This window comes from Podarcis cretensis (assembly GCF_951804945.1).
Source record: "Podarcis cretensis genome assembly, chromosome: 5".
Taxonomy (NCBI): Eukaryota; Metazoa; Chordata; class Lepidosauria; order Squamata; family Lacertidae; genus Podarcis; species Podarcis cretensis.
The window spans coordinates 65408469-65435927 of record NC_137174.1 but is presented as its reverse complement, the minus strand read 5'-3'; the positions used below and the strand labels follow the sequence as shown (position 1 = coordinate 65435927).

Here is a 27459-nt window from a genome sequence, read left to right as displayed (position 1 = left end):
TCTGTGCCATGTGACTGCAAGCCTTTCAAACAAAAGGCAGAGCAGCTATTTATATATGAAAAAAATACTTGAGTCAGCAATCAGCATACGTTAACTCTGTAGGCATAATGAATCAGTACAGGATCAGAGAAATAACATTTCTCATTATCTGTGACGGCTTCTATACTCAAGAGATGATCAAGTGGCTTTACAGCCATCCCCAGAATTTGCATCAAGTGCTGATTAATGCATAATCACATGGTAAGCTTGATACAACCCCACAGTCTCAGGGATGAAGTTTCTCATTAACTCATAATATACAGATATTTTTACTCTTCAAATGCGGATTTACAAATATATTTATATATTTATATATTTAATTCCTTTTCAGGTCATAAAAAATCCTAAACACATAAACCAGTACCTTTTTAACAAGAAAAATCTGCATTCTACAGTCCGAGGTGAAAGGCTCCGAATAGAGGGCTGCTTTGGCACTTCTCTGAAGGCCTCTAGCACTTTTTTCCCCATAAAATTTATATACCGCTTGACTGCAGAAAAAAACCTCTAAGCGGTTTTAGCCTTGCAACACGAGGCTCCATTTTACTCTTGAGGTAAACTGGAAACAGCTTTGTAGAACTGTCTGTCACTTTTAAAAGGGGAATAATGCATCTTGGAGGTAAGCCCCCCCCAAAAAAAAACCCCATTGTTTAAGAATGGGATTAAAACATAATAAAAAGGCCACTTGTGGTTCCAACCATATTGTGCTGTCGTCTTTAAAAAAAAAGCAATGGATACTTTTAAAAAAAGGCTATTCCAACTACAAACCTGAACACCAAAACCAGTCAAGTCATTTTAAATAGTTTAAGCTGCAGCACACGTAAGTCTTTTTTGGGGTGTGGGGGAAGGAGGAATTCTTTTTGCCACTTTAGATTTTTACACAAATGGCCCCATACATCAGTTCAAGCACTTGTGAAATTAAGTTTGCATCTTCTTTAACAGTGCCAAAAATTCATCCAATTCACATTCCAGTCTCTTATACTTACGTTTCAGGTTGGGAAATTAAAATGTCTGATTTCCACTTAAGTGACACGTAGAATAAAACCTAACCTTACAAAAAACGCCAGACTGCTTTATTAAGGCACAGTGATTTTGGAAGAAGGCAATCTTCTAGTTAGTGTCTCTGCTTCACACATGGGCTCCCTGATCCTACTCGCATTATGTGAAAAATCCACTGAAATCAGTGAAGCCTACTTCCAAATAATGTGTTTTAGATAGACGTTATAGTGTATATAAATAGATGCAAACGCCACGTTTCACTGTTACATGGACACAGCGTCCCTTTCCAAGTAGAGCAGAGTGTGTATGCCTGGCATCAGACATAGGCTCCCAATGCTGCATGGAATTCGGTGAGGCACTGCACCAGCTGCTGGAATTTAGGTCTCTCCTCAGGGTCCAGTGCCCAGCAGCAAGCCATCACAGCAAATCTGGACGATAAAAAAAAAGCAAACAAAGGTAAGTAAGCTTGACACAAGTGGTAAGCCCTTCGGCCACAGGTTTAATAATAGATTAATAGCACCTTATTTATATGCCACCCATCTGACTGGGTTACCCGCAGCTACTCTGGGCAGCTTCCAACAAATTAACACACAGTAAGTAAAGGTATTAAAAGTGTGCTATTTTCATCCCCTGCCATACACTTTAATGTGTGGTAAGTATTGGAGACCTTAGCAAGATGAAAAGTCACATTTTCACCTGGGTGAAAATTAGAAATCTACGGCAAGTGATATCTAGTGAAGATACTCCCCAGGTTAATGTCTCATAGCTGGTTACTCTTTTAAAGAACACAGCTTATCTTCTCTGTTCTTTTCAGATTTCTTTTCTTTTAAGTATTTGCAGTTTTTGCGAGATATTTAACAGCCACTATAAATTTATGTGTTTTGTTAGAAACAACTTTATCAGCAGCTTATAGCAAACTAACTTTAGCACAGCCTTAAAAATGACTCCTTACCTCTGGAATACAGTGGGCAGAAACTGAACCAGGATAGGAATCTAATGACTAAGTTTTGTTTCAGTGCATAACAGGCTCAAAATTTAAGCCTCAAGTGGTCAGATTAGTATAGTTTTTGAGGGTTACTAAGTAAGAAACTATAATGATTTCTCAGAAGATATAGTGCTGCGTATGTGCATGTATGCATGAATGGTTTAGGAAATGTAACTTCACAATCATCCTTTTAAAAGCAGCCCCAACTCCTAACAGAGTAGTTCCAAGGAGTACTATAAAAAAGAACCTGAAACACCACTATCATCAGTATGAGTCAATTTAAGACTGAGATTAACTGCTTATGTCCCCAAAAGAAGGAACCATGAAGTAGTGACAAAGCACTTCAGCAATGAATGGAGGGATAGAACTTTATTCCATAGCAACAGAACAAGTGGAACAGGAACCACAGACTACTACAACGTCAGCCACAGTAATCTGTATCATACATATAAGAAACAGGAAATATTCTCCACCTATTCAGTTGTTCCCCACAAGGTCCTCACTGAGTCAAGAGTATGAGTTGCACTTCACTGCATGTATCTAATGTTATTCTTTTGATCGCTTTTAAGGACTTCACTAATCACACCATATTTCCCAGTCTTCAAGACACAGAGGGATAAAAATGCCGACATACAGGCAGCTTCCCATTTATGAACATCCAATTGACGTGTTACCACGCGCATCGTGCCGAACCCTACTATACCCAAATGAAGTCCAGTTAATGTAGAATGTATAATGCTTTCAGACACAGTTCTTATTCGTTTGCACCAACTAATCATAGACATTATTTTCCACCTACATACACAATCTTAAGAATTATTATGCAACTCTAACCGTCACTTACAATTCATCAGGACAGTTGATTGGCTGAGCTATCCTGTATCCATCTTTTAGATAGGCTGCCATCTCAAAGGGGTCGATATCTACATATGGGGTTTGTCCCAAAGTCATCAATTCCCATAAGGTTACTCCAAAAGACCACTGGAAAGAGTATCACATATAATAACTAGTTAGATTTTAGGAATGTTTCATATTTCTTTCAAACAAGTATCAGTTTCTTGCAAATAAGGGGCTCAGTCCATCTTTTATTTCATATAAAGCTTGAAAACAAACAATTGTAAATTGCTGTGGCATAAAATGGCCTATCAGACCTACAAATAGTTACCAGAGGTATTTGTGTTACTGCTTTTACTCAGCTATGACTCCAAAATACAAAACATGTGTGCTGGATGTCTCAATATGAATTGCACATATTTTTAAAGGATTCAACACTTGTGGTGTGTGTATTGTTTCCTATTATCATGCCACTAAACTCCAGTGGTCATACCTAGAGTAGGCCTACTGATTTCAATGGATCTACCCTGGGTATGATCAACACTGGATATCACTCCCAGTTCTATTAGCCTCAAATTTCTTTTTCTATAATCTCCTTTTCTATATCTATATCTCCTTTGCTATAATCTCCTTATTAAAACGAATACTAGGATATTCAGTGTGGGTTTGCTGTTTATCCAAGGGCTGCTTACCTAACAAGTAAGTTGTTCTGTATGAAGATTTTTACAACTCTCATTGTTGTTTTAATTTAAAAATATACAGGAGGAATTCTACATCGTGCAATTGTTCAATCAAGGCAAGCATTTTGACTTGCAGGACAGAACGATTCCCACATCTCCTTTCCTCACTTGCTGTTCTGGGGTTCTCCTGACCGCCCCAGAGCCAATCTTGGGGGTTGTGGGGGGAGGAAGGAGGGAGAAAGTGCTTTAGCACAAGCCAAAGCCTGATGGCACTCAATAGTTGATTCCTGCCATATGTTTTTGTTCTGCTACCATATCTTAACTTACCACATCACTAGCGCCAGAAAACTCATTGTTAACCAAACTTTCAAGAGCCATCCACCGCACTGGCCTGTTTTCATTGTCTCCGAGGCAATGATAATCCATGGGAAAAAGATCTCTGGACAGGGCATTGTCTGTAATCTTCACCTGAAGTGCATCATCAATGCTGTATATTAAAATACACACAGACAACCACTTAGATGGGCAAGTTAAGCTCTTTACAGTCATATTATGTCATGTTTGCAGCACTACCTAGGTGACACTCAGGAAATGAGAAGGCATTTTTAGACATACTCTAGCCTACTATGCCTAGTGCAAAAACAATTTGGAGTAAGTCATGTATCAAGAACCTTGATGAATCAAGAACCGTGTATTTTTTTCTTTTTAAATAAAAACCTAACAAACTGCATATTGGTAGCGTGATACCTTCCTATTTCATTGCTCCATTTGTCGGTCAAAATATAGAATGACAGCATGTGCAGGAATGTAGCCTATTGCCAACCATCAACTACTACAAATTCTTAACCAATGATGGAGGGATGCACAAAAATGGTATTGCATAAAGGCAACTGTGAACCTTAGCTTTCCCTATTAAGACAAGGGGGGTGGAGTTGGTATATTGGCAAATATTTTGAACTAGTAAGATGCCTGACTAGGACAGGTGCAGAGTGAGGGCTTGTAAGTCGTAAGTTGCAAGTAGCTCTGGGGGTTCAATCCCCATGGGATTTCTTGTCAGTGAGGGCTGGGCCATTCACTGGCGGGGTAGCATCAGCCTCAGGTGGAACTCTTTATGTTCTCCAGGTGAGTGAATGATTGGCCACAACCTCTTTCCTGCCCCTAGTGGCCCAAATGCTAAGAATCAAAGTACCTCCTATCTACAATATCTCAAGCATAATTTCTGTTTCTTGTCACATTATATTGAGAGAAAACATTTGGAACTGGCTTTTTATGGAATAATGGCAAACAAAGACAACAATTCATTTGCATAAGCAACCTAAAACAACATGGTCATATTTTCCACAAATATGGTAGATGCTGGCCGATACCTACTAAGTTCTTCTAGTGCTGCGGTACCTCATACTTTGATTTCTGGTGCTCTCTGCAGGCATCTCTTTATTATGCTGCACCTTAAACATAAAACTAGCTGTGCCAGACAGGTGCAGCTATCAGCTTGCAATGAGAAAGAGTGACTTATACAGTGAATGGACAGAAGACCTATTAGAGGAGCATTTTACATTGCCCCCAACCGAGTGTCTTTAGCCCTTTACACTTCAGTACTTACACACAATTTCTAGCAGCCAGGTCTTTGTGAATGACCTCTCTTCGGGATAAGTAGCTCATTCCACAGGCAATCTGAATAGCCATATGTACAAGATCTTGTTGTGAAATTGCCTATAGAAATAGAGATTACAATTATAAACCTCCTTGAAATGAAAAGGTGGAGCTAATTTAAAAAAAAAATATGCTTGAATAAAAAATCCTAGCTTAGTCATTATTTGCTACCTGTCCAAAGTACAAGCTTTTCTTACTGTCAATTTTCACTGAAAAACTGAGATCCAAAGAGGCTGTCCTTCCAATAAAATTAAAACTGCTGGTGCTTGTCCCAAAACTCAGGGACACCATATCTAACTTGCTTTCATAGTGGCAAAAACCAGAGTTAACAAAATTTCTGCTGCATTTCCTGCTACCACTTCTGTGAGAAGGGAGAACAGAACCCTTTGTGTGTTAGGTGCAAGTCACTGTGATCTGCTCAGTTCTAGCTTTCACAAGGCACAGGAGTCTGATTATATGCACTGGGCACATAATTCAGCATCCTGAGATGCAGGAGTGTGTAAACAAGCACATACTGTGAAGCTCTTCCTGCTAGATGACATCTACTGTGTCACAAGCCTCTTGTGATGGAATTAGTTTGTACAACAACATATGCTGGTGGCCCTCTGAAAGACAAATGTGGCCACTGAAAACACAAATGTTGGCTTTCCTAATCTGGGAAGCAGAAGAGATTAAGACAATTTTGAGAAGCTGCCCTAGCAGGCCTGGGAATATTAGGATTACACCTGATGTTTCAGCCTTCCCCTTGTTATTACACTACTTTCCTATGTTTGTATTTAAGAAGCAACATGTATTTAAGCAGAGAATGAAACATTAAAGCAAATTGTTTTTAAAATATTGTTACCATGTCTGTTTCCTACAGCTCTACTGATGCTTTCACTGACCTGGTGTCCTCTGGGTGTTTTGGACTGCAACTCCCATGAGCCTTGCGCTGGGGTCGATGGGACTGCAGTCCAACACTTCTGGAGGGCATCAGGTTGGCAAAGGCCATTCTACTGAATGAGTTTTTCATACCAATGAATCCCTTGGAAATTCACCATGATCTTGACAGTTTGAATTTTAATTAAATCTAAATTGGTGACCAACTATTTTATATTCTAGATTAGCCACTTCTTACCTGAGGATTGTTAGCTTCTACCAGTTTGCACTGTCGCAAAAACAGCTTGAGATTCCCCCAGTTCATATAAGGCAAGAGTACCATTGGTTTTTCTCCTTCCTCTATACAAACGTGAGTAATGGGGAGCAGATTTCTGAAAGAAATATAGTTCTGGTTGGTTCTGGTGGTGGTGGGGATTCCATTAGCTGTTCAACCAACAGTCCCACAATTGTACAGTGGACCCTTGGGTTACGTTAGCTTCGCGTAATGTAGCTTTCGGGTTGTGAACGCGGCAAACCCGGAAGTGTATACTTCTGGGTTTTGCCACGCACGCATGTACAGAAGTGCTCTATCACGCTGTGCGCATGCACAGAATCGGCGCTTCTAGATGCGGACTTTTTGGGGTAAATACAGACCCCCGGAACAAATTAGGTTTGTGTCTGGAGGGTCCACTGTACTGCACAATTACCACCATGTATCCCATTTCCTTGATTTATAATTTAGGAAAATGTATACCCCTTTTTTAAGTACAAACACTGCTCGCAATCATAGCCAAATAGCTTTTCGCAATTGCATTATAGGCCAAATTCGTTATTTGAGAATTCTTGAATGAAGCATATGCAAAGTACACTTCAATTCCAGGCACCTTCAAGTTTGCACTTTGCCCGACTGAAGATGGCTCACATGAAGACTAAAACTGAAGTCTAGTGAAGTGTTTTTGCAGAATAAGTAATAATTAATAACTGTTTTCAATAGGCTGTTGTGAAACTAAACTTTACGTGATAAGCCATCAAATTCCCAAACACAAATGAAAACAACTTTGCTTTCATTTTGAAGAGCACTAACCTGTGATGGAGACCTCTGAGTTTACAGCTTTCTGTTAACATCATTGTCACTTGAACTTCTGAGGCCTGATCTAAAAAGCCAAAAGCTTGTTAGAACAAATTTGCGTAGGCAAAAAAAACCCAACAAAAACCCAAAACAAAACAAAACCAGCAGCTAACAGACAGACACACATAAAATTCAAAATCCTCAAATAGCAAAATCACATACTAAGATATTAAACATTATTGATGAACAAGATCCAGACCAAGTTAATTGCATTAAAAATCCTATTGAAATTAATGGGATTTAAGTTAGACTTTGTGAACTATTTTCAATAGGACTTAAGCATGAGTCACATAGCTTAAGATGAAATTGACAAAATGTTGCTGTCAGTCCCTTTTAAGAGATTGTGGGGAGAGATCACAGAGAGGAACATATGAAGCTGCCTTAGAACAACGATCCACCTAGCTCACAAACATCGTTATGGCTAGTAGTACCTCTCCAAGGCCTTTCCCTCAGCCTTGATACCCCAAATCTTTTAAAGAGATGCCAGAATCTGGACTTGGGAACTTGTGATCTGCCACTGTCTGTGGTCACTAAATCTTTATAATAAACTTATTAAGGCAGTGGCTTGCCTTCCTTGTCCTTCCACAAAACTTCTGAGGGGACTGAGATGAGGGGCCATGAGATGAAAGCTTCATGTGAAAAAGGACTAGTGAATTCTGGCAATCAGCTGAACATTGAAAATAGTTCACTCATTTTTAGATGCTGGGACCTGTAACGTCCTCTCTCCTCGGGACTATGAGCTTCACATTCCGCACTAGACAAAAATTAGCTAGTGCTACGGTCCCTCTTTACTTGCCATTCAGGCCTTTTTTCTTTCCTGTGTCCCCTTTTATCTCCCAAGCTGCAGAGCTAACCTATTAGACTATGGAGTAGTCTTCCCTCAACCATATATTTCCCCAAGGCTCAATGGAAGCCAGCTGTCTCCCAAGTATGTACTAGCTCACCAAACCACCCCCTCTCTACTTCTTAGGGGGTCTCCATGTTTGGTTCAAAATATATACCTGAAATATACACACCCAATTCAATAAACTGAAGCCAGAGGCAGAAAAATTACTGTTGGAATTCTGCAATTGTGGAAGAGGTTTTGCCCCAACATTCATTTTTCAATACATCTAAGAAAGAACTATTTTGCAGAAGCAATGACTATCCTGTAACCTGCCTAATGCTGAACAAAAGTCATGCTGAAAGCCTACCTTTTACTGTTTTTACAAACATCTGCTTTTCTTTAGTAGGGTCTTTTTCTTCTATTAGCATTCCATGGAAAATTCGACCAAATGTGCCTGAGGATGAGAGCAATGAACGAAGAAAATTAGGTCAACAGAAATTTGTATACACATTCAATAAATCAACAGTGAAGGGAAATCAAGGTTAGCAGTGGACTCTCCTCTTGTGAAACTTCACATCCATCCATGGCCTCTTTGTTCAGCATTTCATCAACCTTTTCGTAGTTGGCACTTGAACCATTATTTGCCGATCTAATTTAGAGTTCAAAGGGAGATTGCCAACATAAGCAATAGAAGTTTTAACCTTTTCGTGAAACCCTCTTTTGCTAACATTGTGGATTAGTAATATTACCTGCAAAAATTTAGCTCATAGATTAGTAGAGAAACTGATCAAACGTTAAAAAATATGCTAGTTTACAAGACTAACCAGAAGATTAGGAAAAAATAAAATAAGGCCCTCTTTCCCCCAGTTTAGTTTCATTAAACACCTTACCAAGATTTCAGAGCAATAAGATGTATCATCAGAAATATTTTGAGATATATTTGCCCAATTCAATTTCCCCACAATATTCCCTATACCCAGGATAAGCAGCAATGAATATGGTATGCTTTTCAAAAACAGTATGGATAAAATCATTATGTACAAAACATAATCCTACACATCTAACCTCTTAAAAATGGAATTGCACACTTATCAGACACATTAGCCTAGATTAGAAGTAATGGCTGAACCATTGTTAGACATCATTGTTAGAAACATGGCCATTTTTTTGCTGGCTATCCACCCTACTTATAACTACCACCCGTCATTTGAGGTATCAACAATCCACAGAAAAGGCAAAGAAAAATGAAAAGCATATCATCTGATTGATTGCATATTGACACATATGAGGAACTGTTTACTCGTACCTTCTTGAAGAACATCTTTTAATGTTATCCTCTCTCTGGAGATTGCTATGTCCTTTACTTTAGCCTTTGCCTCCATCAATGTTACACTTTTAAGGTCATTCTTCTCTATTCGTAAAGTAGGATAACCTGAGGAGCCAGCAGATCCAAACAATACCAACATAAATATCAAATGTAAATAGGAGTATTCATCATTTTCTAGAAATGAAAGTATGCTGCAAATAAAACATGCAGGAAAAGAAACCTATGGCCCTGCATAGTACCTTGTAAGTATTTAATGTTTTGCCACAGGATGCAATACAGAATACTTATTTTCTGGTTAATTACTGAAGATCATACACATTACAAGATTGAAACAAACAAGAAAGCAAACACATTGCCCTCTTCTGGGCTTTAGAAGACATTGCTACATGCAAAGTGAATCCTGTGTTTATAATTTTAAAAAAATTGGTAAAGCATCTCAAATTTATTTTGGTTTCTAGTAAGAAATGTTCCAACACCTTTCACAAGGACTTTTGTTTATGTAGACTGGGTGAAGATTAGTGCAGCTGGTTAATCTGGAACATTCATAGCAGCAAGCTGAGAGGTCTCTTCAGCAGGAGGAAAGGTTACATAAACGAAATAAACTCTCCTGCCCCAATTCTTCCCAATGTCTCAAAGAGCTGCAGTTGCAGAGACTGATCCTTTACTTCCAAGAACCTTTTCTTGCTGGTATTCCATTCTAGTCTAATGGGCTCAGACGATCTAGACACCCTTAGATATTACTGTTTTTCAAAACCTCCCTTGAGGTTTTTTAGAATCAAACATTATCCTAATTGTATGAAATTGCTAGGGCATTGTCCTTTTAAACAGTTTCTGATCTAGCACATCTTAATGGTTACCTTGCTGCCCCATAATAAGGAAGTGTCAAAGAGAAACTACTAACAGCAGTGCAGTCTAAGGAACTGTTGCCCCAAGAACAGTAGCACAGAATATTTGGCCACGCTGTCTGGGGATGATGGAGGTTATAGCCCAACACCATCTGGAGACCCAGAAAAAGAACACAAGTGAAACAGTAATCTTCCCATCTGTAATTCCCTGCAATTAGCATTGCATACTGCCTCTAACAATGAAGTTAGAACACAGCCAAATCCGCTGATAAGAAAGCTTCCTATTACTTACACAAGCAGTGATGATGGATGCTATCATTCAACTCACGTTGGGACCATTTGTAGTATTGTGCTACATTCTGGGAACCTCTTGAAATTGTGGGATGGGCACCCAGAGTGTAATGGGACAGGAACCATTTCTTTTCCTCCTACGCCCAAACCTACATCATTCAGGGGGATCCCCCAGTCTTTTTGCAGGAATACGGGTGGGGGCAGCCAATTGTCCTTCATGAGCTTACTGAAGTTAACTTATTTTAGGATCCAAGTCAACTGATTCAACCAATTTAAAAGTATGGTGAAAATTAACAATTATGCATTCTAGTCCTTAGATATACAGAGAAAAGTTTGAACACATGGCAACAGTGTCTGCTGCAGTCTCACAAAGGAGAAGGGCATGGACATGTCACAGAAGAACACACAGAAAAAATTATTTGAAGGTCATCATCCTTCAACATTAACTGTTTTGCCAGCAGTCTGAAAATAAGTGCAGGCTGAGATCTAGCAATGAAACAAACACTCCAGGCAGAGCTACATGCACTTGGCAAAAGCATGTCATCCCTTCAGGGGGATTAAACATTTATATAGGAGAATCAGGGAGGAGCCTTTGAAGAATGTCAGGGTTCTCTATGGTTTGAGAACCCAGTTTCTCACACAATGTGCAGTATTGTGATCTTATAGCCAAGAGAAACAAAGGTCACTAGGATGCCAACTCTAGACTTTTCACATATTTTCCTGCAAGTCAACATCAGTATGATCTCTTAGATCACTATGACTAACACTCATACATAGAAAGTTGAGGTGTGTGGGTATCTGTAATTAGATTAACACTTACTAGTAATTGGTGTTGCATTGTTTGGAGTGTCAGCTCTCAGGTACTGTGTTGTTTGCGTTGAGGGCTGAGATAAGCCTTGAGAACTACTGCTGTCACTAATGCTGTTTGGAAAAGAAAACACAATCATTTTCTAATTTTCAACCACTTAACTTTTGCTGAGGCTAAGATACCACTTCGGTTGTGCAGTTAAAAAAGATTAACAAAACCAGACTTCTCCAAAACTCAACTTGACTATAGCAAAAATGTCAAAAGCTTGTAATACTTTAAATGAATATCAGAACATGAAAAGGCAATCAAATAGCATTTTGATTAACAATGTTTTCAATCAAATCAACCGTAATTTAAGCAATTACACCTTTAACTACTGCAAATCTTGCCAAGAAGGAAGACAAAATCTGTAGCATAGAGGGGAAAGTCCAAACTTTTAAGTTTGTAGATTGAGTTCTGATGTGTTATAGGTTTCAAATAGATTAGAACAGATGTAAGGGAAACTATACTGGGCCAAGCATTTTTCCAGAGTTTAGCTAGTGATATGTACAACAGAAGTCAGAATGTTCTTGTTTATGTCCCCAACAGAGAAAAGGAGTTGGACTGTGCATATATAGCACTTGGGGGGGGGGGGGTACACACTTCTATTGAGTATTTGAACCTGTCTTTGTAAATTAACTATGACCACAATAAAGAAATGCATCCGTTTTTTAAAAAGGAGTAACAGCCACACATTTTAAAACACATTTTCAAGTATTTTTCAGTGTTGTTAAAGGGTTCTCCCCCACCACCAATAAATCACCCCTTACTCCAAGAATCTTCACTTTCAGTCCAACTGTTAGGGATGTGCAGATTGTAAGTAAGGAAATGAAGATTAAGAATATTATTTAAATGGAGAGAATCTAGGGGTGGGAGAATCCCAAGAACTATCAGCATTCTTTAACCAGTGCTATTTGGAACCTATTTTGATTAATCTTAACTCTATTTCACAGATTATGCCAGTCCCTTAGAGCAGCCCCACTAGCTTAGGCTCAACACCCATATAGCTAGCAGCCTGTTTTCACAGAGGCCAGCCAGATGGCTATGTGAAGTCCACAAACAGGAGAACATGAATGCAATAGTACTCTCCCACTTGTGTTCCCCTGCAACTGGTATTCAGAGACATACTGCCTTTGAAACTGGAGGTAGTATTAAGCCAACATGGCTAGCAGCCTGATAACTTAGTAAGTCTTGTATTGAATTATCTGGGAACATTGAAAAATAAGTTATATACTGCACTGACATTAAGTTCTCAATGTCAACTCTGCCAAAGCCTAGGAGCTACCTTTAGTGCATCAAGAAGTCCATATAACGTCTCAAACATGAAAACTGGAAAGAAAATTGAAGTCCACGTTTTTTCTTTACCTGTCTTCCAATTCTATTCTCTTCATACTGTGAAGATGCAAAACAGCTAGTATTATTGCTACCAGGAATATGACTGCACAGCAAACTCCTACACTGATATAAAACACACGCGTAGAAGTGGTGGGAGCTGCATTTACAGGATCAACTGAAATGGAAGAGCAAAGCATTACTGCAACAAAATGGATTTGCCAGCTTCAGCTAAGTTCACATACAAATGAATAAGTAACATGTTTATTTTTATTTTCCTATTATACTGTAGTATATAATTTAAGCTTATGGTGAAGGAAAAAAGTGACTTCCAAGATTAGTTTTAGAAGTCTAAATATAAAATATTGAAAACAGTCACTAAGAGATGCCTAGAAAAACTAAACATCATAGCCTTTAGATACAAAACCTCTACATTAAAGTCTTCTCTAAGCCTTGTTTTCCTTGAAGTACAAAAAGAGAAGACTCTGATGAGTACCAAGGACAGAGAGATGCCCTCCACTACAAAGAACTCAGCTAATTATGCTAATAACTCAACATGAAAAAATTATGAAATTGCTTCCACCAAAAGGCCAATGGAGTTTTTGTAATATAATATCTTCACTAGCAAGTTGCCTTCTCTCTATTTACTGTTCACAGGAATTCAATGCATATACCAAAATATGCAGCCATGTAACATACAAATTCAAAAAAACATTACATAAAAAGGCTGATAGCAAAACTAATCTCTTACAGATCTGCTTGGTGGAGTACCTGGTTTACAACATGATAATCAATAAAAAGCATGAAATACAAAAATGCAAAAGTACAAGCTGCTGGGGATTTATACTTTTTAATTTCCATTAATGAACAAAAAGTCTGTCTCTTAAAAAATCTGACCAATTTTCCTTATCTAACAGCAGAAGGGGAAGAAATGTGTTTGAATTATGTAGACTGATAATTTTAAAAGGAAATGACAAAGATCCTCAACTTCTCCTGCATGCTGCATATGAATAATGCTTTCAGGTATCTTCCATTTAAAAATATGAAACACATTTACTTACAAATAGCTTTACTGCTATTTTTGTCCAATACTGGTGGTTTTACTTCTAGCTCAGGTTCTAAAGACAAAAGGGATAAAAAGGGACATTTGATATCACTTTGAGATTTACTTTTCATACCAAGACAATGAACAGAAGAACACTTTATTCCATCTTCTATCAATACTAAGTAAAAAAAAAAAAATCTATCAAGATCTGGCAAACCCGAGAATTCAATGTAGTTCACCTACTATAAAGAGGAAGTAACATACCACATAGTAACACCAACCACAAGATTTCAGTAGCATAGAGACTGGTCCTTTTACTTGCCTTGAAACAATGCTAACTGCCAATGGTTGACCCTTGTTTAAACATGTGCCCATGAAAGAACATAAGCTGAACTTTCAGATGTAAAACCCAAGAACAGAACGGGGGTAGATTTAGCACATGGGATACATTTGTATTTCATCCTTTGTGTTTCATGGGATTACAATATTTAACTTTCAAACTTTCCTGTAATCATTGCAACTACTCATTCCCATGAGTAGATGCTATCGAGAAGAAATTTATTTACCGTATTTCAAATCCACCCTGCAACCCAAACTTTCTCAGGACATGTAAATGTAGCCAATTATGTTAACCCTTCCCTAGGTCTCCACCTTTCTAGAGGTCTGAAGCATATTGGTTATAGGTAGCTTCTGTTTCCAGACGTGCGTCTTGGTTTAAATATTGATTTCCTGCATTCCCAATGTTAGTAATGATCCTTTCTGGTTAACAATACCCCTTTTACTGAGATACTGCTGCAAAGTTTTAGTACTGGTAAGCAAAGCCCTAAAATCACCTGCTCCCCTTAAAGGCCAGACCCTGTACCAAGATTGCCTGGGCATGGTAAATTTACTGATGTTTGGCTGAAGTGTAGCAAGGAGAGCCTTCTTGGTGGTGGCATCTCATATTTGGAATTGCCTTCCCTCTGAAATACAACTGGCACACACATTGTTGGAAGCTTGACACCATGTAGAGCCTTGGTTATTTGTCCAGACCTCTGCAGAAATGTATTGCTCCTATACACTTGCTTTCTCTGGTGTTGGGTGGGAAGGGAAAGAATAGGAAAAGGGTGGTTGAGGGACTCTAGCTGTTTGCAATGCAAGTGAAAAAACTTACAAAGCTGTATTGCCCCTTTAATATGAACAGTGAATAAAAATGTCTTACTTTTGTAGCACATTTTCCTTCGTTTGAAATTTAAGACTGTGATATTTTTGGAAGCATTAACGGTCATGTTGAGCTGCATTAGTACCGTAACATCAGAGTCTAATCTGCCTGTGCAAGAGAGTTCCACCCGAAACACTGTAAATAGAAAAGCCACATACATACATGTTTTTAAAAGATAAAATGAAAAACCACACATTTTAAATCAGCAGTGCAAAACTGCCTTAGCTCCTGAGTATTTTTAATTCCTTTATTACAGCTTTTTTTTTAAATTTAAGGCATTTATACCTTTAGCCAAAAATGCTCTCAGGGTAACTTTTAAAACTAATTATAAAAACTGACACTATTTATTGATTCCTCCTTTCATGTTCCTTAAGAAAGTTAAGAATAGCCCTGCTAGATGAGACCAAAGTCCTTTCTAGTCTGGTATCCTGGTTCCCACAGTGGCTAACCAGATGCCTGTGAGAAGCCACAAGCAGGACATGAGTGCAACAGCCTTCACTCACTCTTGCTTTCCAGTGACTGCTATTCAGCCGCTGCCACTAACATTAACACTGATATTGGAGACAGTATATAACCAGCAGAATTAGGAGCTATTGACAGTTGTATTTTCCAAGAATTTGGCTTGAATTTAGACAAACCGCACTTCGGCTAAACAAACTATGGTTTATATTCAAATCATCCTTTTCTCTAATCCCTTCTTTTCAAATTACCGTATTTTCTGCTCTATAAACTGCAAGTTTTTGGAGGAGGAAAACAAGAAAAAAAATATTTTGAATCTCAGAAGCCAGAACAGCAAGAGGGATTGCTGCGCAGTGAAAGCAGCAATCCCTCTTGCTGTTCTGGCTTCTGTGATAGTTGCGCAGCCTGAATTCGCTCCATAAGACGTACACACATTTCCCCTTACTTTTTAGGAGGGAAAAAGTGAGTCTTACAGAGCAAAAAATACGGTAATTTTATTTTACAAAATAGTGATATACAGACCACCTTCAATATATGAATATGTAAATGCCCCCCAACACACAGGTATAACGCATCGACTTTATAAACATTGTATTCATAAAACTAGAAATTTCAAAATTGGCACATGTACAATAACTTACCTATCCACATAAAACACTGAATTCTTTTCAAAGATTAAGAAACCAAGATTTGAAATTTGACAATGGCTTATATAGGGTTTCAACTAACATACTCAAAGCAGACCCACTAAAATCAATGAAGTTACTTTAGTCTATTCATTTCAGTAGGTCAACTCCAAGTATAATTAGCTTATTTTTATTTTCCCCCAAACAGCTTAATACTTAAAATCTCTAAGAAAATCTCAAAAATACAGACTTGAAAACAGATAAGAGAAATATTGGAAAAACAGGGTCCAGTTTTACAAGTCAGGGAAAGCCTGACGTACATTTTTACAACACATCTGAAAAAACTGATGGGATGGTGCTTCACATACAGTGGACCCTTGGGTTACATTACCTTTGGGTAATGTAACTTTTAGGTTGCGAACGCAGAAAACCCGCCTCTAGATGTGGAGTTTTTGAGGTACGCACGGACCCCTGGAACAAATTAAATTCATATCCGGAGGGTCCACTGTATTTCAGAAGGAAGGGCATTCCACGGTGCATGTGCAATCGGTGGAGGAAATGTCCATTTTGGGGTCACTGCGTTGTGATATTCTGTAGGGTTTGGTGCTACAAGTAAAATTTCCCCACAGAATCAAAGTGATCTTACAGTCCTATACATGGGTAGGCGGTCCATTAAGTAAACCTGGACCTGAGTTGTCCAGGGATTTATATTAATTTTATTACAGACTTTACATTCCTTCTTCCAAGGGTCATATGCTAATAGCAGACCCTGAGCACACCCTAGTAGCTAACTGGCAGCCAGGGCAATTCCCTCAGCATGTGAGTAATATCTGCACACTCAGGTACTTCACTCCACAACTGGGTCACAGTGCTCTGCACCAGCTGCAGTGTGCAGATCAATCCCAAAGGAAAAACCACATGAAGCACAATACAGTAGTTCAACCGTGAGGTTACCAACACATGAATCATGGCAGTGAAGGTATCCCCATCAGCACATAGCATTACAGTTTGTGTAATGAAAGACTACTTACCTGATAAAGTACGAGGGACTTCTCCTTGTTCAGAAATATTTGCTTGTGGCATATCCATAGCCAATAGATTATCAACCTGAAATCCCAGTTTATATTCAATCTGCAATGATGTGCAGAACAAGCCAAAAAGAAAATATGCTCAATAAAAGGGTATGTATTTGCACTGATTTCTACTTGAGATAAATTAAGAACCAAATTATCAGAAGCATGTTGCTAAGTGTCCAACAAAAATGAAGGTAAATTCAGAGGATGAAATCAGACAATGCCTTAATCTACGTGCATCTCAACGAAGCAATTATTAGGGGGAAGGGTAGAATCTGGATCAAAACCAGAAAAAGAGATCTGTAAGCAGAACAGATACTAAACCATACCAAGATGTGGAGATGACCAATACAAAATGACAGGCGGGAATCACTTTCTGCCAGAAAAACACATTTCCATTCCATTCACCCCCAGAGATCTACCCAAAGACCTAGTTTTCGATACTGCCAGAACAGTTAATACAGTATTTCAGCTTTATTAAGCTTGATGCCAAAATATCACTGTTTGAATTATATTTAAATATTCAAACCAAAAGCCAGCTATCCTTTTAAATGTCAAACAACTTTTCTGACTCATGTGTGTACTGATACCATTTAATACATGTTGTATGGTTTCCAATCCTGAACTCGAGGCAAAATTATGGTTTACAGATATCTGAATTGGGCAAACTACAGCGACTGAGAAACAGGGAGGGAGGGACTCTTATGTATTTAAAGATGAAGCAGCACACAAGCCTAAAGCTCATTCATGAAAACCAAACTGTGTTTAGGACAAGTCATTTGAATCAAGCCTATGAAATGAAGAGAAAAGCCTTCTCACACACTATACTTCTTAAGTGCAATCCTAGTGTATGTCTAATAAGAAATAAATCCCACTGTGTTCAATGATACTTTCTCCCTGGTAAGTGTACACTGGGGTTTTATGGGTGCAATGGAGTTTACTTCCAAATGGACAATATTTAAGAATGGGATGTTGATCATGGACACACGCTGCACATTCTGCACAAGTTCATGGACTTCTGCTTCCTTCCCCGAGCTCCATGCTTGAAGCTGAAGAGGGGGATCCATGAAACTGCTCCAAGCAGCAAAGGGTCTCAAAACCCCACCACAACTGCTACAGACAAAGCTGCAGTGTGTTATACCAGCTGTAGCACACCTTACACATGTAGCTTCAGTCTTAAATTACCCACCCTGGTTAAGCCCTCCAGTGCCACACAATGAATACTGTTGCTTAATTCATCCACATAAAATAATAGTTGGTGCTTACCTTGGCCTTGGAATGCCAACTGAAATGGAGGCTGTTTGTCTCACTTGGTACCAGCAGATTAAAGGACAAAGCGTAGTGATTGATAAGATCATTTCTCACATAATAAAGTTCTGCATCAATACCTAAAACATGTTTAAAACAAAGAGGGGGGTGGAAATGAAGTTAAAAGCTAAGCTACAGCCACAGGCAATTTAGTAAACAAGAAATAAATATTACTTGTTTAAGAGGAAGAAATCCAACATTTAGTGCCAGTTAAGCCAGTTTGACCTAATTTACCTTCAACATTTAAAGAAATGTTTAAAATCAACTACAGTGGTGCAACACAAGACGAAATTAATCCGTTCCGTGAGGCTCTTCGTATAGCGGTTTTTTCGTCTTGCGAAGCAAGCCCATTGACAGCTTAGCGGATTAGCGCTATTAGCGGCTTTTAGCGATCAGCTGTTAAGCGGCTTATCAGCGGATCAACTGATAAGCGGCTTAGCGGCTTAGGAAAAGGGGGGGAAGGGGAAAAAACCTGCAGGAACTCGCAAGACATTTTCGTCTTGCGAAGCAAGCCCATAGGGAAATTCGTTTTGCGAAGCGCCTCCAAAACGGAAAACCCTTTCGTCTAGTGGGTTTTCCGTCTTGCGAGGCGTTCGTCTTGCGGGGCACCACTGTACAGTTTCTCTCTCACCCACCCATCCACCCACCTCCTTCTCTACTCCTTAATGGGGGAGGAAACAAGCCAGAACCTGGTTTGTTGTGGCATGGGAACACTCTGAGCAATAAGCCTAGAATAAACCTTTACTATAAACTATGTATTAATACAGCATGCAAACCAGGCTTTGGAATTGATAAAATCTCAGGTAGAATAGATTCATGAGTCCTTAGCATCAATGGAAACTTTCCTCCTATTGTGTATAGCTGGTGCAGTCTCCTCCAATCCCACATCAGTTCCAATCAGGACCACAGCAGGAGCAAAGGACTAAAGTATTCCTCTTCCCCACAGTTCTGATGAGGTTAAGGGGTGTGTGTCAATGTTTGCTTGTAGTTGTTGTTTTAAAAAGCTGCTATGAAATATGTAACTAGGGGCTAAGTCATGTCTAGTATGGAAAAAGTATGGAAGGAGATAAGGAAAACACTACAAAAAATTATGAATGTCTAAGGAAACATGTACACAGACTCTCTGATCAACTGCAGACAAAACAACAGAATAATAATTGAATAACTTATTTAACTGGCATAAAGAAAAACTTTTCTGGAATCAACTACACAAATCTACTTTAAAACTCTTCTGACTTGCAGACCCCATTAAGCAAGCTCATATATAGAAAGCTTAAGGCTCAAGGATCTAGTTTCTTGTTACTGGATCTTACCTAACTTAAAGCAAACCACATGACAAGGCCTGCTTTTTTTTTTGCTTTAGATTTTAAGAGGAAACACTGTTTTGCACAGGCAAACCCTAAATCACATTAACATATATCTTTGTGCTCCACACTCGGACATAAACCAGAGAGAATAAATTAAATCAAGCATAGAACAAGAAGGTAGGCTTATGCCATACCACAGAAATACAAGGTCATTCTTTAAAGATTTTAACATAACACATTATGAAGCAGACAAGGAGAGGCAGGGATTTCATTCTTAGAATGAAGGATGCTGAGGAACCCTTGTATTCATTACAAAACTGGATCATGTCACTCTAGAAGCCTTAACAAAACCGTGGCTTTTTCAAGGGGCTCTTGCATAAAAGAGCTTTAAACCTTTGCAGTTTTAGAAAATACAAAAAGCTCTCCTCAATTAGCATGGGAAAGTGATTTTTGTTTATTTAAGAGGGGCTCTTGTGAGAACTCCCCCCCCCCTTGAGGAGCAAGACAGACAGACAATAGGTGGGTTTCATTTTCTAAACGTTCAACAGAGTTTGAATTACTAGGAGCAATTCTAGTATTATCTTCATCTTTACAGCTTATGTTCCTTGTGTCTCCTGTAAATTAAAACAATTTCTATGTGCCAGTTTACCTTTCTTTTTAGAAAGTGGGTAGCTTTTTAAAAGTTAGGAATGCTTTATCAGAAATTTAAGCTATCATCCATAATCATTCAGATGGGACTTTTGTAAGAAAGCCTTTGTATGTGGACTTGGAAACATGCAATACAAGTTTTCCTCTTAACCAAGTGTGCACAATTTATTACATTAAGCACCTTCCTTTGACTTACATATTCTGCTACAATTCACATCTTACCAACAACCATGCATAGCAAGAGCTAATATCCACTGAATGACCTACAGGAACTGGCACGATCCTAACAGTCCACAATTCTATTCAGTCTCATGGAGCAGAAGATATTTCCAACTTCCTGTTTTGCAATCCAGTTCATGTGTGCATCTTATGGTATGAGAAGGTGGAAACTGCACAAATATGTCCCTTTCCTCTCTCACTTGATGCTGTGCAAGGCCAGCAGCCAACTGATTTCTCAGTTTTGTTTCCTTGGGGCTTACATCATCATGAAAATTTTTGCTGCTCCCAACCAATTGATTTTGTTTGAGCTTCACCAAGTTTCGTAGTTGAGACATAAATGTAACAAGAGATTTGAGAACTTCTGGCACAAACTAAGAAGAAACACAACAAATATAAATTCTCATGGATACTACTGAACACACAAAACATAGGAACAAAAATCCTAATGTAGCTAAAATTCATGCCTTCAGTTGCCACAGTAGTGCCAAAGGGACTCTTCAGAATGTCTTTGTTTCTCTTCCCATTCACTACAATGCAATTCATGACTGAATAAATTTGTTTACTATGAGGTATTAGGGCAGGGTTGTTAATTGTGCCCGCTGCAACAAATCACGCTAAATAGAAGACATTCTACATCATTTAGGCTGTGCACCATACATTTAAAGCAGATTTCTCATCTCCAAAGAATGTTGGGAACTGTAGTTTACCTTGAAGACAGTTGCAATTCTCAGCCACCTTCACTACAGTTCCCAGGATTCTTTTGGGGGGGGGGAGGGAGATTAAAGTTTGAATGTATGGTATGTACACAGCCTTTCACAGCTAATTAAAGGAAGCTAAGGAAGAGATCCTGGATCTAAGAACTTGATAACTCTGACTAATTTCATGTTGCTTTTTGCATCTTTCAAAAACAGGCAAGCAGATATCAAATTGTCTTATATTATGCTGCCCCTATCTTTGCTCTTCTTTTGCACATCTAAGTTACATTGCCTATGGGCACGTTTGACCAAAATGTTTACTGCGTGTCTGATACATAATGTCAATGAATCCAACATGGGGAATTGACTTCCATAAATCACGCCCCGCCCCCCGCAATCAAGAGACAGAGCACACACATGTACTTCACTTTTCCAAGCAATCTGAATAAAAGTCAAGGAGAATTAATCGGAATCATTAAAAACACAGAGCTGAAAGAGGAAGTGAGAAAGTGCACCTCTTACAACTTCCTTCTTCAGCTCTATGTACTTTTTCGAGAGAGAAAAAGGGGGCAGTGAGGGGGTAGGATTAGAGGGTTCATGGGAATCAAGTGGATCTCAAGGACACTACTGTGAACACAAGCATCATGCTAGTTTTTGCTGGGTTATGTAGCTAGAATTGTACAGACACCATCTATCTGAAGGCAAAGCATGGCAAATTATTTTCAAATTTTAAAATCCATTACTAATTACAAAGACAACCACTGGACATCTCATATTCAATCAGTTATTCTTCAAATTTCGGTAATTACTAATCAGACTCAAGACAAGGCTTCTCGAACCTAGTGCCCTCCAGCTGTACTGGCTTCCCATTCCCATAAGCCCCATAAAGCATGGTCAGGGATGCTGAGAACTGTAGTCCAAAAGATTAGAGGGCACCAGGTTGGGGAATGCTACTCTAGGCACTTTAGTGGTTGAATAAGGTCACCAAGAATGCAAAGGGACCTAGAGGCCTCTGCATCTACTACAGTCGTTCCTACCCCTATAGTGTCATCCACAGGTCCAGAAGAATATGAACCACTTACTGAAAATACACACTAGACACTGCATCCTGTAGGCACCATCACATAGGTAACTGAGCACACAAAAGGTTTTAGAGCCTTGGGGAAGGCCTTAATCACTTAAGAGTCCCTTCTGGAGTCCTGACTTTAAAATCCAATGACTGTGTCTGAGAATTCTGAAGTTTGGTACCAACTCTAAAAGCAATTGTCCACATTATATAAAACATACTCAAAAACAGCACACTGCACTAAAATTTATGAACCATGAAGGGGGAGAGAAATCACGACAGTGTAATAAACCATCAGCACTGAATTAGTAAAATGATATATTTTATTAGACTACTGAGTGTTTAGAAATATAGTAAACATTCATCCTTTCAAAATTCTTTAGGCATGAATATTCAGAGCAAAAGTACAATAAAGATCTAAAGTTCTTTCAGGTCCTGGTGTGTCATTGCTCATCCCATGACAACAAATACTGCCAAAGATTCATTCTGCTGCATCAACATACTTTTACATCTAGAGTTGGTAAGCATATTTCAAATTTGTGGGCATCAGAATGAAGTTCTGGCCAGCATTAATTTTCTTCATGCCCTAACAATTTGGCCTCTGGAATTTATGCAGGCACTCTAATCTGCACAAAATGATCTTTATCTAAGCTTGAGTTCCACTCTGCCTTGTGATCCCAGATGGATATAGGCTGCCTCATCAAGAGCAATGGGAACCGTGAAACACATCTGTATCAGCTGTACATGCACAGCTCCTTTGTACAACTGGAAAACATATTCAGCCATTTTAGCATCTGTCTCTACCATCTCAGACTTAGATATTTAATAAGCTGGAGCATCCTCAAAGAAGATACAGTCAACTTAACGAAGTAAGCTCCTTCCTCAAGGTTGTTTTGCCTTCAGTAATTGTTACTGTGTAGTCATCTTTTCTCCCTGAGCACTATGTTAAAGGACAGTTTTCAGCTAAGAAATAATTGTTCTGCAATATATCACACAACTCCAGGCAGATATATTCAAGTAGGACCATACAACTGATGAGATGGTGACATACAAGTAATCTAAAAAGGTTACGTATTCAAAAGATTTTAAAAACACCTCAGCCTTATACACTAAAAGCTGCAAGTCTTTCAATGTGCAGTATCTTCATATTTTGTTAAGAGAAGCACTTAATTCAAATTAACAGCCATATCCAGATATCAGATCAAAATAGAACAATAAATTTAGATAGTACGTAAGTACTTTATTCAGCAGCTCAAACTTAATGGAAAATAAGACACCTAACAAGCACTGGCTCTCTTCACACATTAGAATGCTAAACCATTGTTTGGTGCTACACCAACAAATATTCTGTTCCCTCCCACACCAATTCAATAAATTAGTCTCTCAACAACTGCAGCACCCTGAAATGCCTTTCCACAGGAGAGGCAGGAATGTGACGCGCAGGTGACTGCCATGGGTTAAGAGAATAGCTGAAAATCAGGCTGAAACAGCACAGTTGAGTGGGCATTTGGATACAATTTATCAGGCAGTGATAGAGATGTGTACATATGCTAGAGCTTTTCTGAGTTTCCCTCCCAGCTTTTGCCCCCCAAAATGCTTTTGAAAAGAGCATTTTCTAAGCTGTTTGGGTATTCAGTAATGAAAGCTGCTGAAAGGGAAGCTTCAAGTACTCCAGAAACAACTTTCAGTACCTGTGCATAAATCATTAGATACTGTACCTATCTTTAATTAAAACTTTGCAGTACATTATTACCAGAAGACTCCCCAAACCATCTGAGCGGTAAGTTGCAATGTATCAACTAAGAGATAGGATGGCTTTGAAAATGTTAGGTGAAGAGAGGCTCCGACAAGTATAGCAAGAATTATAAAGAAAACAGGCTTTTTCACTTTCTGTTTTATAATTTCTCTGTGATACAATATTCTCTGCACAAGTCCCCAGGAAAGCAGAGTTACAGCCGAAGTAAATAGCATAGATATGCAACAGGAACAGGCAACTGGCGATGTACAGGCAGAAGTACTACTGACATGCCTGGACACCCCAAGCTATTTTTAGAATCTTAAAGGTTCTGGTTTTGTAACGATTTCCGTCATCCTTGTTCCGTAGCTAAGTTTGAAAAAGTGAAGACAATTATGTTACTAGGATTACGAAGGTGTGACTAAAGGAGGTCTTGTAATAATCTTAAGTGACCTATATCAGAGAAAATAATGCCCTGCAACCATTGTTTGATAGCTTTAAAAGAGAGACGTCATGAACTTTTGGAATTGCCACATCAGTGTAACTGGGAAGTTCTGAAGTGCCTTGTGTACACCTACACAAGACTGGAGTGGATTTACACCACTGGATAGCTCAGTTGGTCAGAGCATGGTGCTGATAATGCCACAGTCACAGGTTCAATTCCCACATGGGACAGCTGCATATTCCTGCAGGTTGGACTAGAGGATCCTTTCAGTCATTTCTAACTCTATGATTCTATGAAGAATATTTTATCCATTCACAACTGTGAAAACTTTCCCACAAGACATTGTGTGTCCCTAGTCCCAATCCAACGAGTCTGAGATATATACAACCCTATCAAGTAGAACTGCTAGGCAAACCTACAGGAACACATTGTAACACCCCTCTTTCTGCAGTTATACTGTACTCATCCTACAAAATTTAACATGACTCTGTCTTCTGTCAGTTTCTTATTTAATCATGCTTAGCACCTTCCTCCACATAAGTGATTCTTTACTTCCATGACATCCTGGTCAAACCTATTCTCAGGCCCCCTTGAAACTATAGAAAGCCTCTGTGATCTCAGACAAATTACCTAGTTTAAGGCAGCATCAGGAGAGCAAGCCAGCACATCTAAAGACAAGCATCTGGCTAAAAACTAAATGTTGTTAATAATATAAATTTCCAAGCTATGAAAATAGACTTGTACAGAGAACGCTGTTATACTGTAGCAAATTTATAAACAAAATGTGAAAAACTGTTTCTTTCTTTGACAGAAGTAAAATCACCTACATCAAACTACCTTTATTTATTGGCAAATTTCAGTTTTGAAGATTGCTTACTTTAATTATCATTTCTCCCCATCCCAACATCTAGTCAACAAGAGACTCAAAAATATGCACTTGTCTAGTCACCTGTGGCAAGTAAGCATTTCAATGAGAAAGCCAGACAGTTATATTTTAATTTTTGTAATGTAGAAGAGACAGGGGGAGGAACATTAATGTATACATGAAGAAATGAGTTAATAATTATTATTTTGAGCTAGTAACTTTTGCAGACATATTTGCAGGACTGCTTACTCCTGAGTAAAATATGTCTTTGTAAGTGTCTGTGAATATTAATTACTGTACTGCATGTACAAATCAACAGCTTAAATAATAGGTATCTGGATTTACAACGTGCTATTCAAATGTTTTCAAATTCATTTTTTGAAAATACATATTAGAATAAATTGATGTGTTATGGCGCGTAAACTTTTATTTCTGTGACTTGTGTTTTAGACTGAGATTTCACAAATTTATTGTATTCCATTAACAAGGCTTAAGCAGGACTAGGGTGACAAAATGAAGGACATCACTGACCCTTCCATCCAAAAACACATTTACTTAAGAATTTCAGTGTTGTTCACTTTGGAGTGTAGGCAAAATTTGCCATATTTTGGTACATTTCATAAAGCAGTCAATATGCTAGGACCAAGCTAAACAAATTAACATAAGGTATAAAGTGTTTACCCAGTCAAGTCTTAAGGATTTAGCATCTCACAGCATGAACTTCTAGAGCACAGCTGTATAAAATAATTTATTGTGCATGCACTGTACAAGCAGTACCACAAACCAACCCTTGTAGCACGTAAAAGGGCTTGAGTCTGAACTGAGTGCGACCGTCCCTATTTGCAAAACACACCCACCCGCCAAGGAAAGTATGTTGCTGCTGCTGGCCTTGGTTCTAGGCTTCTCCCGCTCCCTCCTCCTTCACCATGAAGTGGTTGGGGTGGCTTTTTGGGTGGAGAATGTCAGCGCCTCACCCAGGCAGTTGCAAAGCGCGGATTTGGGAATTTGCACCGTGAAGCACATTTGAAGCCATTAGGTTCCCCCCCTTCTCCCTCCCCCAGCCACGTATTTTGTTTCCACCCCGAAACCCAAACCCAGCCCCTCTCATAAAGCCCTGGCAAGCAGGCGAGTCGCTGAGCGGCATTAGCAGAGCAAGGCCGTACAAGGAACGAAGGCAGGACCAGCCGGGGAGAGGCGGGGAAGGGGGTGCCTGGCCAGACGCCCCCCACCTCCCGCCGCACGGCCCTCTCGGGACCCCCCTCCCCTCCCGGAGGAAGCCGAGCCTGGACGGAGACACCGCGGGGCCCCTCCCCCCTCGCAGGCAGGCAGGCGCGCACGCGGAGAGGCAGCCGCCGCCCCTCACTCACCAATGAGGCGCCGCACCTCCTCCTGGCTCATGTAGACGCTCAGGCCGGGCCCGGGAAGGGGCGCCTCGACGGAGCCCTCCGGAGCCTCGGAGGCCGCCGCCGCCGACAGCAGCAGGAGGAGGAGGAAGGGGCGGAGGCGGCAGGGCTGCCTCGCCTCAGCCGCGCCGCAGCTTCCATCCCCCCGGCCACCCCGCACCATCGCTCGCTTCCCGGCTCCCTCGGCGGGGCGGGGAGGGAACCCGGCGCCCCTCCCCACCCGCGAGCCCCTCACACTCGGCGGCGGCCGCTCATGCTCCGGCCGCGGCGCGCGCCCGCGCTCTCAGGGCCGGGAGTCATGGAGCAGCCTCTTTTCTTTTCCCTTCTCTCTCTCTCTTTTTCCCTCCGTGCGCGCGCGCGCGCACCCCCCCCCCCCTTTTCCGCCCGCCCCTCCGGCGGAGCCGAGTCAGGAGAGCGAGCGAGCGAGGCCTATCCTCCCTAGTCCAGTGCGCGTGCGCGCAGCGCCGGCGGACGCGGCAGCCCGCCTCTCTTTCCTCCTGCGCTTGCGCAAAAGGGTCCACAAGGGGCAGGCGGGCTCCTGCGAGCTAGAGGTGGGGTTTGGGGCTTTTTTTGCCCACCGCGCCCCCTCCCTTCTGTATACCGTGACGTCCCATTTCACTGAACGCTGAGATTCACCTCCCCGAGATGGGATCCTGTGCGCGATTTCCCCGGGTGTAAGTAAACGCATATTGGATCGTGCTGTTTACCTCTTCGGTAAGAGT

At 40.0% G+C, this 27459-nt stretch overlaps 1 protein-coding gene across 2 annotated transcripts; it reads right to left on the bottom strand.

Moving 5' to 3' along the window:
* Positions 1-289: 289 nt before the first annotated feature.
* On the bottom strand, positions 290-27081 carry RYK (receptor like tyrosine kinase). Of its 2 annotated transcripts, none has more exons than XM_079977279.1 (15): positions 26702-27081; positions 18313-18434; positions 17005-17104; positions 14889-15023; positions 13704-13760; positions 12676-12820; positions 11284-11384; positions 9307-9441; positions 8368-8454; positions 7130-7199; positions 6305-6437; positions 5138-5247; positions 3862-4021; positions 2865-3001; positions 290-1463 (listed from the first exon to the last, which is right to left on the bottom strand). In XM_079977279.1, exons 1-15 carry the CDS (start codon positions 26898-26900, stop codon positions 1352-1354), a joined length of 1803 nt encoding a protein of 600 aa, XP_079833405.1. In that variant the 5' UTR covers positions 26901-27081; the 3' UTR covers positions 290-1351. The 2 variants fall into 2 exon arrangements, with proteins under 2 accessions (XP_079833405.1, XP_079833406.1); XM_079977280.1 differs by having other exon boundaries at positions 9307-9432.
* Between the last annotated feature and the right edge of the window lie 378 nt (positions 27082-27459).

Excerpts from the sequence above, each read along its gene's own strand:
- RYK (XM_079977279.1), bottom strand. The coding sequence starts at position 26,900 with ATGGTGCGGGGTGGCCGGGGGGATGGAAGCTGCGGCGCGGCTGAGGCG. Across the intron at positions 12,821-13,703 it reads AAATAGCAGTAAAGCTATTT|TTGATCCTGTAAATGCAGCT; the intron begins GTAAGTAAATGT and ends CTTCCATTTCAG. Across the intron at positions 1,464-2,864 it reads ATCAACTGTCCTGATGAATT|ATTTGCTGTGATGGCTTGCT; the intron begins GTAAGTGACGGT and ends TTTATCGTCCAG.